The following is a 13,376-nucleotide window of genomic DNA, read 5'->3' as shown; positions in this document are numbered from 1 at the left end:
AGGACTTCTTTTGGTGGTGAAGAGGCATGTTGCATTACATCATGAAGTCTGATCCTGCATATTTTTAGGGGCGTGGAGGGGGGGTGGAGGGGGGCGCTTCAAACGAGACACTAGATGGCAACCACGTTGAGTGGGAGAGACGGTGAGTGTGTATGAGAGAGAGAGAGGAGTGGGGAGGTGCTGCTGGTGGTGGTGGGGGGTGAATTACGTCGGTGTGGGGCAGTGAAGGGACGGTCTGCTCATGGCACTCAGTTTGCAGCTGGAGGAGAGCTGCAGAGAGGGGAAACAACTGAGCAGTGGGGAATGAGATTAAGACCCAGGTGAAAATCGGTCGACCACGGCTTGATGCATGAGTTCCAAATGAAAAGTGCTTGAACTTGTAGATTGGATCACTGTTGCCAGGTGAGAATAGATCTGCAGCGGAGGGAAAGCGGGTAAAGATGTGCTGCGTCCGTGGCGCCACTGGTGCGCTATCTGGGGACAGAGCGAGCGACGGCGACGCGCTGACACCTCGGTTTTAGATGGCTCCAACATTTGGGGTGCAAAACAGGTGTCAGGGAAGTGTCGTCACGAACCCCGGAAGCCGGAGGAGGTGGGAACATCAGAGGGAAAGATGGCAGCGAAATCCGATGGTCGCGGGGTCGTCACCGGTTTCGCCCAGCTGCACAACCTGGACGAGGTGGTGGGGACGGGAGAGGACGACACTCGGAACGGCAGCTCATTCCACATATGCCACTGCTGCAACACCTCGTCGTGCTACTGGGGATGCCGGAGCGCCTGCCTGCATTACCTCCGGGGAAAGGGGAAGGGGAAGGGGAGAGATGTGGCGCGGCCACCGCAGGAGGAGCGCCTCTGGCTGGACTGCCTGTGGATCATCCTGGCGCTGCTGGTCTTCTTCTGGGACGTGGGGACCGATTTGTGGCTGGCCATCGACTATTACCACAAGCAGGACTTCCTGTGGTCAGGCCTGACCCTGTTCTTCGTGCTGGTGCCCTCGGTTCTGGTCCAGATCCTGAGCTTCAGGTGGTTTGTGCAGGATTACACTGGGGGCGGACTGGGCTCCGTGGAGGGGCTGAGTAGTCGTAGAGCTACAGCCAGTCTGCAAAGAGACAGGTGCTGCCGCCTCTCTGTCTGGGTCTGGCAGACCGTGATCCACATCTTTCAGATGGGACAAGTATGGAGGTAAGACAAACTTAAAGTTTGGCATTTAAAAGAACCAGTTAAGCCCCAAAACCCAACGCCTCCCCTCCCACTCCATCCGTCCACTCATCCCTCTAATCTCGTCCTGACTGTCACCTGGTATATTCTAACCTGCTGTGTAGATGACTGGGGTGAACATCAGTACCGTGGTGATGCCATTATACCCGTTTCACAGTCTGCACTATCTGCTGTTGTATATGCCTGTATTTGAATGTTCAGTTTCCATAAATGTTTAGCGACATGTTCTGTCCAAATGTGTCCAGACCAAAGTGCCAGAGCTGCACAGATATTGCTCCGCTGTGATTATTTCATCACAGTGCGCCATTGCGCTTGTGTGGGGAGGAAGGAGGGCTATTTGTTCAAAGAGGGACAGGTAGTAGCCGAAACCTTATATGCGTGTGCGTGTGCGTGTGTGTCTGAGTGTCTGTCAGGCGCGCCGTTCACATAACAGCGCATCACAGTGCACACGCTCGCCTGGATTCAGCCGCTTCCCCCTCCGCGCATCAAATACTCCAACTCTGCAACTGGAGGCCAGACGAGCATCTGTTTTCACGGCTCACCCAACCGATCCCCCCTCCCCAACACACACACACACACAAACACACACACATACACACACAGACATGATGTCATCGATTCCTCTGCGACGCTCGACATCTTTGGTCCCCAAATCCGCGTTTTGGTCATACCTATTGATGCTTTGGGGACGGCGGGGAGGTGTACGAGTCTGTGCGTAATCTGTGACATGTAGCGGCTACAGGAGTTGTAAAATGTGATACTGGTGCGCGCAGCTTTGCTTCTCCATTTAGACTGCTCAATCGGCGCTCCTGTGCAGCGCGTTGTTTTTGGTGCAGACAGACGCAGTGGCTGGCATTTAATGGAAAAAAGTAACGCGTGACGGCTGCGCTGAGGGGACCGCCAGCGGCTGAACATGTAAAGCAGCGCGCTGGAAGAACCAGTGGAAGGGGTCAAATCTTTTGCATCCTGACTTTCAGGTGTCCACTCGACGTTTGTGGTGTTTTTTTTTTTTTTTTTGTGCATGAGATACCAAGACTGACTGCTTCAGTATTTCCATTTGACAGCTGGTTTTGCTGCTCATCAGACAAATGGATTTTATAAGCCATGATTGTGTTTGTAGCCTATTGCAGGAGAACATTTAAGCCATAGGCAAAATTACTCACATACTGAGTGTAAGAGTAATATGTGAACTGAAACTCACTGACCTTTTTTGAAAAATAATGCCACAAGCTTTAAATAAAATACCTCCTCATCCTGTTTTATCCATTTTACTCTTGAAAAATAAGTCTGAAGTGTGTGCTTGAAAAGAGCATCTTATGTTTAAGTAAAATGTAGTGCAGGCCGGTGTCTCTTGCATCCCTTGGTTTTCCCAGAATGTGACATTCCAGTCTGCAGTTCTCATTGGGCTCATTTTGAACCACACCTGAAGGCTGCTGTATTGATTAGCTGCAGTTGTATTGGCTCAAGTTTATTTACTCCAGTGTGGTTCAATTGATTAGTTTGCTCATATCTGTAGTGGGGAGAAGACACAGAAAGTGCTGTGAAGTGCCGCCAGTCAAAGGTTGTGTTGGCTGCTACGTTTGAAAATGAACATCTAATGATACCCGACCTCTGTTGCACCAGCAGGAGACCGAAAGTGAATATGTGTAATTCCCAAAACATTAAACGATTCATTTATTTGAGCATATTATAATTCATCACTCATTTGATGTCCTCTATACTCATTGTAAGCTTTTCATGGGAAATATGACTTAGATGATCAGTTTGAGCTTTGGTGGTTTAAAAATGACACCATTATCGGGACTAATATATAATAAAACGTCAGAGCAGTGTGTAGTGCATGTTGTGACAGCACAAAGCCTGGGGCGAGGGATCATTGTCTGGCCACTGTCTCCCTTCGGACATGATCCGCCTGGCTGCTGGTTTGGGGTTGAGGGTCAAAAGCTGCTCTTGTCAGCTTAGTGAGAGTTCACAACCTAAGGCCCACAGGGCTGACACTTGATATGGAGATTATTAGCCACTGTGAGAGGCCAGCCTGCCAATAAGTAGCATATGTTATCATATTACTTTGTATTATGGGGTGTGAATATATATATTAAATAGTATATTAGAAATTTGCTCACTTGGTTTTAATTCTACAATATATTAAGTTTTCATATCATATACCTTGGAAAGGGGAATGAATAACTTTCTCTAAGCAACTATCATGTCCATTTACAGGGATTTTTAACTTTTTCCCTTCATTAATGTAAGAAAACAAGTTGAAGTGCTGACAGGAGTAAAAAAAAAAAACACTGCCTCATTATGTCTCATTACGCAGTTCTCTTTTCAGTTCTACATTCAATTAGCTTCTTTCCCTCTGTGCACCTGAGGACTGAGCTGATGACAGACTCACCCCAGCTTGTTTTGTAGTTATCTCCTTGTTAATTGTTGACAGACTGGGGAGGATTCCCCATCCCACTGTAATCCCACTGTGTCACTGGCTCTCCACAGCTCTTTCATGTCCGTCCTCCCTGTGAATCAGCAGCACTGCTGACGGTGTATCTTAAGCTTCAGAGATTCTGCTCACATACACTCAGGCACATAGCGGATCACGTGTACACAGAGGTCTCCTAGCGGTGCGACGGACAGCTTAATCAGTGTAAGCTCAAATTAGCATCTGACTGAGAAAGAACTGCATCCATCTCCCTCACGAGGAAATCCATGTAGAAAATTTTGGAAACTCGTTGTTGTTGGGTAATCCCAGCAGAACTGGGTCTAGTGTTTTCTTCTTCCCATTTAGTTTCTTATAACTACTGTAAATATTGTGTCTTAGGCATTTCATTTTTTTCTTCTTGCAAACTCTAGTGGCACACATTTACAGTACTAACAACTGTAAAGTGTGCATTGAGGTCCTTTCAGCTTGGGTTTAAGACTTTAATTTTTAACAGGAAGTAAATATTAGAAACTACAGGTTAGGGGTTTGAATGAAGTGAACACTTGGGAGGTTCTGATATGGAAATATTTAATGGTTACTCACTGTGGGAAAGGTATTGTCTAGTCCAGCATCTTTAAAACTTAACCAACACCAGAAAATAATGCAAGCTATTTCACTTTGTGTTGCTTTGATTTTGAAACTTGTTTTTTTTTTTTTCAATGTTCTTGTATGCATTTTAGTTTTCATGAAAGAAAAGATGATTTGAAAGTTGGTTGGCTTGAGTGACCCTTGAAATGAAATGCTTCCAGTTTGTCTTCCTTGAGGGAGCTGTCCAGTTCTGAAATTCTGACTTAAGTGCAAATAAATGTTTCAATGCATTCTTAACTTTGTGTAATGTACCAAATTAAAATACCTGAGTATACCTGTGTTATACTGTGTCACTGGGTGTCATACTTTCTCAGGCATACACAACACTGTGTGTGTGCTGTGCCTTGTTAGTTTGATTTTGTTTGGTTTGAGCAGGCAAAAATACAATTGGTCAACTGTTAAAACATATCCTGATTCTTATTATTGTTTTACTAAAACTTGATCTTCTCTATCAAGGAATTCTCCAGTTCTGCAAATGCCAAAGAGGTTGGGACGCTCCCCCTCCCCCATAATGTTTTAACACCACAAATCTGATGTTCGGATTACGCTTTAATCCAGTACAAGAGTGGGCTCGCCGCAGAACAACACGAAGAAATCGCCTCATGGTTGACATCTGCCTCTGTTTTCTAGGCTGGTAAATATTAATATGGACTGGGAATGAGTCGACAAATCCTCTCTTGGCTGGCTGGGCTGCTTGTAGTTGCCAAAAAAGGTTTGTACATGCGGTGAAGCGAGACTTTGAGATGATACAATGCAACCAGCTGCCCTGTCAAAGAAAAGAAAAAAACAGCTTAGGGGGTGAAAGGGAAACGATGAAGGCTTGGATAAATTGGTGACAATTCTAATAATTATGTGTTGAGAGTTTAAAATAGCGAAAGATGGAAACATTTTGTTCCCTCCACAGTGAAGAAGGCACTCGAGTATTTTTGGACTGAAGGAAAGGACTGATAGACGACTGGGTCTTGCCAGGCTCTTTATTCAGTATCGCTGGCAGAATAAATACGTCTGGTAATCTCCTTAAAAAATCCAATTGTTTTCAATAGTTGTAAAGGCATATGAAAAAATAGTCTCAATGTTTGCACATTTCATTTTCTAAGATAAGAAGCACATTAAAATACCAGAATACAGGTCCCCCCAAATGCATTTTATTCTACAAGAGCAAATGATGAAAAGAACACACAAACATAGGCAGATAACACTTATCTTCATTAAGGTACACATCTGTTGTGTGTTATTTACAGATAGCACATTAAACTTCCATTGCTGCTCTGGAATGCATCACAGTACCGCTACTCATTTTCTCATTAGCACTGATAACAGGGGACAACCTTTAAAGCCAGCACTCTGCAAAAAACTCCCAATTATGTGACAGAGGAGCCTATCAAAATGTATGAAAAGCCGGCTTCCTTGGGAATGTGTCACAGCTGGAGGTAAAGAGACAGGAGCCATAAATGACAGAAATATGTGCCTCAGTTATTCAAGTAGCTAAGAGGAGAGAGGGATCTAAAAAAGGGATTGAGTTGCTGTTTTGGTTCAGTGTCGCCAGGATTTGGGTTCAAGCTGCGCTATTGAATTAGTGAGTATTTCTGCACAATGATTAATCCAATATGTGGTATTTGTTTGAATCCAAATGTTTCACCTCTTAATAAACAGTCAGATGTACTATTGAACAGTCTGTCATGAAAATCAACAAGTTTAATAATGTTTTTGGCGGCTCGACATGGGTACATAAGAGTAAAACCCTAAATGAATGAGCCGCTAACGTGTCAGCTGATTGTATTCCCACTTCCGCAGGCGATAACACCCGCTGTTACTGCAGAGAGCTCTTAAGTTCAGCACAGGGTGAATGAACGGGGATAAATTGCCTATGATGATGCTTGATTTAACTGCCTCAGGCCTGCCTCCTGAGCAAAACAGTATTGTATAGTAGAACCCTGAAGGCGCTGATGTTGCATCCTTCCTTCCTCTCAACAGACTGGGACAGTCTGGCAGCCATGAAGCAACATTAAGCACATGGGCTACTTTACCAGACGGACATTTGTATGCAGATCACATACATATGTGTATGCGCACAGACACAAGCCACACCTCAGGGGAGCAGAGGCTAGCTCTTTTTTTATATACCTCCTTATATGCAGTCTCACATTGCAGACTCTTGCTCGCTCACAGACATGCAGAAACACACACACACACACACACACGCACACACCTTGGGAGTATTACACATTTCCATGTCCTCTTTCTTTAGGCACTCAGATCAAAGAGAGAAAGAGGTGGTGAAGCTAGTGGGCAATGAACCTCTGCCCTTTCCTTTTGCAAAGGGCCATTTTCTGTACTCACTTCCACAGTCTGCCACTTATTTTAGGTTTTTATCATCATTAGGTTGTTTATAAACACAGTGATATGGACTTCTAAATTGAGTACTTCAGCTAAAGAATCACTCTTATGACCGGGACGATTAAAGGATAAGTATGGTTATATTCCATATTTTATATTGTCAAAAAATATCACTTCTAAATGTAGATAAATATCAAGAAATACATTAATAAATATCAATTCTAAATTCTTACCATCAAGGATTGAAGTACAAGGAAACTAAATGTGTATTAATCTACAGCAGAAAGCAGTCTATGCTAAGTGCACTGTTTAGTCATGTTTGAGTAACACTTGCTAAAACCTACTGCGCCCATCTGTTTTTGAATTCAGCCCTTAAACAAATGAAATAGCATATTAGTGATTCATGTGCAGACAGGATTGGAAAGCCAGAAGGTAAATAGATGGACTAATAAGCTTGTGTTTGGGGGTGATTAGTGGACAGTAGGAAATCTAAAGACTTGATTAGACACATAATTGCCAGATTCAGAGTATTTTTCAACTTGTTTCTGGGTATGTTGACATGTTTACCCTCTTACTGCATACATGCAACCTGCTCGTGATGATGTGGGATTTGTTGACTTTGAAGTCTGTTGTTTGTTCGGTGTGGTGGTTCTGTTTGGCAGTTGTATTGGCTGCATCAGTTCAATTCTCCATCCTCCATGCAATTGTCTTTTATTTCCATTCTCATCAAAACAAAAATGTAAATCTGCTCTGGTGCCACTTCCTTTGAGTTTGTTCAGAAGCAGAGAGAAACACATTGTGCATGTTGTGTGATGTATATTTTTCCACATTACTCTGCTGCATGTTCTGCTCAGAGAAAATCATTACCTGGGCCCAGAGGATAAGCATTTTGAGTTGAAATACTCACACACTAAGGCCATTTTTCATCTGGAGTCCCTAGCCTAATAGGTACGTTCCTAATATACTGTATATGTATGCTTCTTTTTCTCCTGAAATAGGTGAGGTCCACACTCCCAGATGTACTATTTCAGATCATCATGTGTTCTCCCCACTCTCTCTCTCCATTAGTGCTCTTTATAAGCTTAAGCCACCACATTACCATCTGTCCTCCCTATGAAGTTAACATATGTTTTTATTTTTATCCCTCCCTATCACTTACAACTATTAATGTTCTTAGGCTCCTCATAAAGCCTTTTATCCCCCTCCATCCATCTTGGAAGAAGACACCACATATGTGGTACACTATGCTGTCTTATCCTCTCCCTAGTTGCTCTAGTTAGAAGGACTGAGTTCTCTACACTCTGTGCTCAAAAGTGCTGTCCCTTACCACCAGTTAAAGTCATCATGGTAGCTCCCTCTCCTCCATCTTTCTCTTTATGTCTGTGCTTCTCTCCCTGTGTTGCCTTCACATAAAGCTGCACTTGACCTCCATTTCTGTCAAGGAAACTGGAGCACCTGGCTCCTGCCCCATTACAACTCAACACGTCCTCCCTCTCTGCCTCTCCTACCCTGCCATACCAGCCATCTTTTACTCCCTACAGAGCCCATTTTCAGATCTCCCACGTTCCACAATCATTTTACTTTTTCACTTCTGCTTCTTTCAGACAAAATGTCTCATTTTTGTTAAACTAAACTGTTACAGCTTAGTCCATGAGTGAACCTGTGGCTAAATGGCTCTCTATTCACACAGCATACCATTCATTTTGATTCTCGGCTTTTCATAGCACTTATTTATACTCTGTTGAAAAGACAACACACAATAGAGTCAATCAATACAAAACACTACAGCAAGGGCGACTTCATATCCAAGAAGGGTCTATAAAGATGTATTAAATAAGACTTTGATACCCCCACTAAACTGAATTGTTCCTGTATTGTGAAAGGGTTATTGGTGGTGCTGCTCCCACTGGGAATCAACACTGTATGATGGGGTGTTGTGGAGTTTTCAGTCACATTTCTACTTAAGTTAAAATAACGTTGGTCTGCATAAAACTGTGGGAAGCTGGACACAGGCCCGGGACATGACACAGGCTGATTGCACACAACCTGCTCAGGGCAAAGTGGAAGAAAACAGCAAGACATGTAGAAAGCCACTGCAGTCTCATTTCATCAGTCTGAGAAGGTTTGCTAGCACTGTTGTACATTGTTTTAACCATATATAATGATTTATTTTCCAAACTGTAATAAAAAAAGAAAATAATTTACATGCTCGATCCTGATGCGATGAAAGTGCACAGTTCCCAACTCTTTTTGCTGCTGTGTGTGTTTTATTCATGTTTGGGCTCTATCTTGGAAGCTGCATCAGCAGTGCTGAGAGACCACCATTGTTTGAGACTAATCATGGTCGACGCTCCGGGCGTCAGTTTGATAAACAGACAATCTCTGCTTATAAATAATTGAACAGCCCCGTTAGTTCTCTCGCTCTCACAGTGTCACACTTGCAGGTTTTCACAGTCATCTCTTCTCATTCTCATATTTGCATGGTGATACTCTGCCTAGTGAGCCGTTACACTCACTGAGAAATGAGGAATATGAAGATACGCATGCATGCGTCAAACGATCGCACTCCTTTCACAGAATCAGTGTTGTTGTGCAGAGTGTGCATTCTGTCCCAGCTCACTGAGCACCGTGTCACCATACTAATATTAGAATGAGACGAAATGGTGACAAAACTATGCAAATGCTGTAACAGTGAGGGACAACTGTCAAATACACTTTTTTTCAGAAATCTGTCAACATGCAAACATAAACACACCAGCTTTTTACAGCGGACACAGAATTTCACAAGAGAATTACAAGTCTCTTAGAAAACAGTACAGGAACTTAAAGAATAATGTAAATAGATGATCAGATATGAACAGATAATGGTTATTACTGAGCATGTTGTGTGTCGGGGTGGGAATGTTGGATATTCAATTGAAGTTTTGGTGGTTGGTGGTTAAACTAATGTACTAGTGTTTAAATTAAGCACTAAGGCACAAATTGTGTATTTATTCTAAGAAAACGTGATATCAATGTATTTGTTTTGTGTTTACATACAGAAAGAATATTCACAGAAACTTTAAAGGAATATTTGGATGTTTTGTGAAATACATGGTTTGTACATAATGTACTTTCTGATATAGCCTGGACTGCATTGTCTGTGGATACCTGAAGAGCACTGATTTGTTTGTACAATCTGATTCTGATTGCAAGTGTGTAAACTAACATAACTCTTCATGCTTTACATTCCTTTGAGATTTTACATTTACAGTAAGGAAAATTTGATAGGACCCTCATAGTGCTGCCTTTTCATATTCAGGACAGCCCATATTTAGGCATTCTATTCAGCAGTTCATCACTGTCCTTCCTGTGTCCTCTCTCTCTTTTCACTATTTTGGCTGGGTTGCTTTTTCCTTCCTCCAGGTGACTGTGGTGAGCCAGGAGAGCTAAATTGGGTTCTTGAGGGGCACCTGAGAGCATCACAGTAGTGAGGTCATGAGCTCAGGAGTGTAACAGTGATCAGCTAGCTGTCACATCTTCCCACCTCTTCAGGCCAGAGAGGGATTGGTTCTCCACCAAGTGTGCTTCAGATATTGAAAGTCAGACCTATTTTTTGCTTCGTAGTTGTTGTTTTTTTTTCTCTCTGTTCTGCCTCTTGTCGCTCCTCATGTCCCTTTGTCTTTCTCTGCTCGAGATTGTGTTTGCTCTGTCACTACCTTTAATTTCCCACTTCTGCTCCCTCATTCCCTCCATCACTTTTTCCCATCTCTAATCTCTTGTTTTGTTCCCACTGCATCCCACTCGTGTTTGTCTGTTTGCCCTCGGAGTGAATTACAAATGACCAGTTGTCTGCAGGGTAACAAAATACACTGTGGTCAGTTCGATTGTGTGCTGAGGCAAAAGCAACAAGAGTTCACTGATGTCACTATTCTGCTGCACAGAAGAATAAAAACAGTGTCGTTTATACCCTGAGCCACCTGTGTCTTGCTCATACTCTAGATCCACGAGTGTGTATTTATGCATGTATGTATGCAAATGTGTGTGCAAATACATGCATAGGAGGTGTGAATGTTCTTTTGCCTTATGGTGCAATGAGTGTTGAGCAGCACTTGACTCATATGGTATAGTGTAAAACATCTGATGTTTGCTCTGAAGTTCTGCTGAAAGAAATGGTGTAGCATTACTACAGGCTGTGACAGATTTGCATTCTCATTTGTGGAAGCCAAAGAAAATGACTGTATATAGGACTTTTAAAATCTGTGACTAATTGCAGTATGAAAAGAAGAGGAAAGGAGTGTACAAACCAGAAAATAAAAGGTGTAAAATGAAGAGTAAACTGAAGATCGCAGATGACTTGGATTTTTTTTAGCAGTGCAATCACCCTGGCACCTTGTCCTTGCAAGATAACACTTTGAGCTATAGAGGGACCTGACCATTAAAAATTATGTATTATGCCCAGTGTCTGGGTCAATAGCAAACTAGGGGGGGGGGCTGGAGCCAGTCCTTCCTGGCCAGATCGCCAGTATGTCACTTAGAGACAAACATTCACACCTATGGGCAATTTAAAGTAATCAATTAGCCCAACTCCAAGGCTGTGGACTGTGAGAGGTAACTGGAGCACCTGGAGAAAACCCACACAGACATGGGGAGAACATGCAAACTCCTCACAGAAAAGCCCCCAGGTTTTTATTAGGATTCAAACCCACAACCTTTTTGCTATGAGGCAATGGTGCTAACCACTGCTCCGCCATGACACCCCAAACACAGCTCAATTACTCCAATTTTTTTCAACACTATATTATGTATGTACTTATTAACAAAACAACAAGATTGGTTTTCTAGCATGAAAGACATATTCATATACAGTATGACCCATCAATTTAAGTGTGGATGAACATAGTTCTTCATATAGACAGTACAGTGGTTTCAGGATAAAATGGAGTCAGTGAAATATTTTCAGCCACCGTGTCTGAGAGGATTAATCCAGTATTCCTTTAAGGGACATAACAGTTTCAAAGCTGGTAAGTGTGACTCCCTTGCTTCTGTATGAACTACAGGTTTGGGGAAAACAATAAAAAGTGCATCATAAATATCTCTGTCAATAACAAAGCTGTTGATTTTGTTTATTTAACTCATTTAACAATCATAAATTAGCAACACAAATGAAGCCAGCTGTTTGCATCTAAGCTTTAATTAAGGAGCCTGTAATGCAAGATACGTAACTACACTATTTCTTAGACTGTCCATACGTGGACAGGGAAAAACAAACATAGGCACAAACTCGCATGTTTTTTTTCAGTCGTTCTCTTTCTCGCATTCCCCACATGCAGCTTTACCAATTAGCCATATGGCTAATTTACGCATTTGTAAACTCAGTGAGTGATGACAGGCAAACACATCGCCTTACACTTGTTTTTATAGTTGCCATACGTCTGCTTGTGGTTGCCATTTTCAACCTGAAAATTGACAGCAACCCTGCCTGAAGTGTTTGCCTCCTATCACACTTTGCAATAAGTGGATTTATGCTCTGTGGAGTTTTATGTAGAATGTGCCAAGATTAGCAGGATGTTTAATCATGGAGCCTTTTGAAATAAGCTTAAACATTTATCCAAGTGCTAGGAAAAACGCACAGTGATTCTTCTTGTCTGCACAGAGGACAAAGGTTCCTGGGAATTCAAAATCAAGCAGCAATGTCACGTTTGAGTGTTTATTGATTTATTTGGGACTTATTTGATTTTGTCTGCATTTTCTATGCAGAACTTTGAGGCTTTGAGGCTTTTCCCAAACCATTTATGTGCAAGAGAAACGTGATGATGTTTTTTTTGTTGTTTTTTTGTCCTCCTGAATTTTCCCCTCACTGCCACAAGAGATTCCAGACAGTTCTTTGTCTTTTTTGGCATGAACAAGCTCTCCTCTCTCTCACCTTCCCACCGGGCACATACCGCTGCACTTTGAAGGCAAGTGAATGCAACCAAACATGGAGAAATACGTGCCATGGGCTGGCAGCAGACATGAAATGCGCACTAAGTTGTAATGTTGCACCTGGTGTATTTTCTACCCCAATAATGAGACATTTTATCAAGCCTTCAGTCCAAAATACTTTAGCCCTAACTACAACAGGCAGTCTCTCCAGTCAGAGAACGTACATATCTCTAATCCTAGATATGAGAAAAGCAGGTTTAAGGTGTTTATAGACTAGACTATATTATATAATGTTATTTTTTTTCTTTTTTGGAATAATGTGGAGGCTTTCTAGAAATCACACTTCCCTCAAAGGTGATATGGCCAAATACACCTAATTCAGGCAAACCGGGGCATCAAGCTTACATTTCAAGAAATGCACACATGCCAACAGTCTGCTAAAACTACCATGTCCCCCACAACCCTGAGGACATGACCACAGTGTGCTGGATGTTCGCTATAGCCTTCTGACGATGATGATGATGATGATAATAGATACTTCATTCATCCCCAAGATGGGAAATGCGAGATATTGTAAACAAAAACAAAACATTTCACTTTGTTTCTATTTCGAAGACATACAGAAGACAGCTTTAAAGCATATCTGTAAAAGCCTTTTTTAGAGAAAAGTATTCATATTAAATGTTAATAATCATGATTTTTTATCCCTGTATGTGTAATTCATGGGGAATGTTCAATAAATTAAGTACATTGAATGATTCTTCAACTGAAATATGGATGGCAATTTTTCACTTCTACCTTGTGTAGAGGAAGCTTTGTGCCTAAACTAGTCTTTGCATGTTTTGCATGTTTG

At 42.3% G+C, this 13,376-nt stretch overlaps 1 protein-coding gene across 1 annotated transcript in view; it reads left to right on the top strand.

Annotated features, from left to right (window-relative positions):
• Positions 1-269: 269 nt before the first annotated feature.
• xkr6b (XK, Kell blood group complex subunit-related family, member 6b) overlaps positions 270-13,376 on the top strand; it is a 38,980-nt gene continuing 25,873 nt past the window's right edge. The window contains exon 1 of the mRNA XM_026318757.1: positions 270-1,182. Coding sequence (XP_026174542.1) covers positions 614-1,182 — 569 coding nt within the window. The 5' untranslated portion in view covers positions 270-613. The remainder of the gene's footprint in view (positions 1,183-13,376) is intronic.

Source organism: Mastacembelus armatus, chromosome 24, assembly GCF_900324485.2.
Source record: "Mastacembelus armatus chromosome 24, fMasArm1.2, whole genome shotgun sequence".
NCBI classification, from domain to species: Eukaryota; Metazoa; Chordata; class Actinopteri; order Synbranchiformes; family Mastacembelidae; genus Mastacembelus; species Mastacembelus armatus.
Note: the sequence above shows the minus strand (reverse complement) of the source record. Positions and strands in the feature narration are given on the sequence as shown.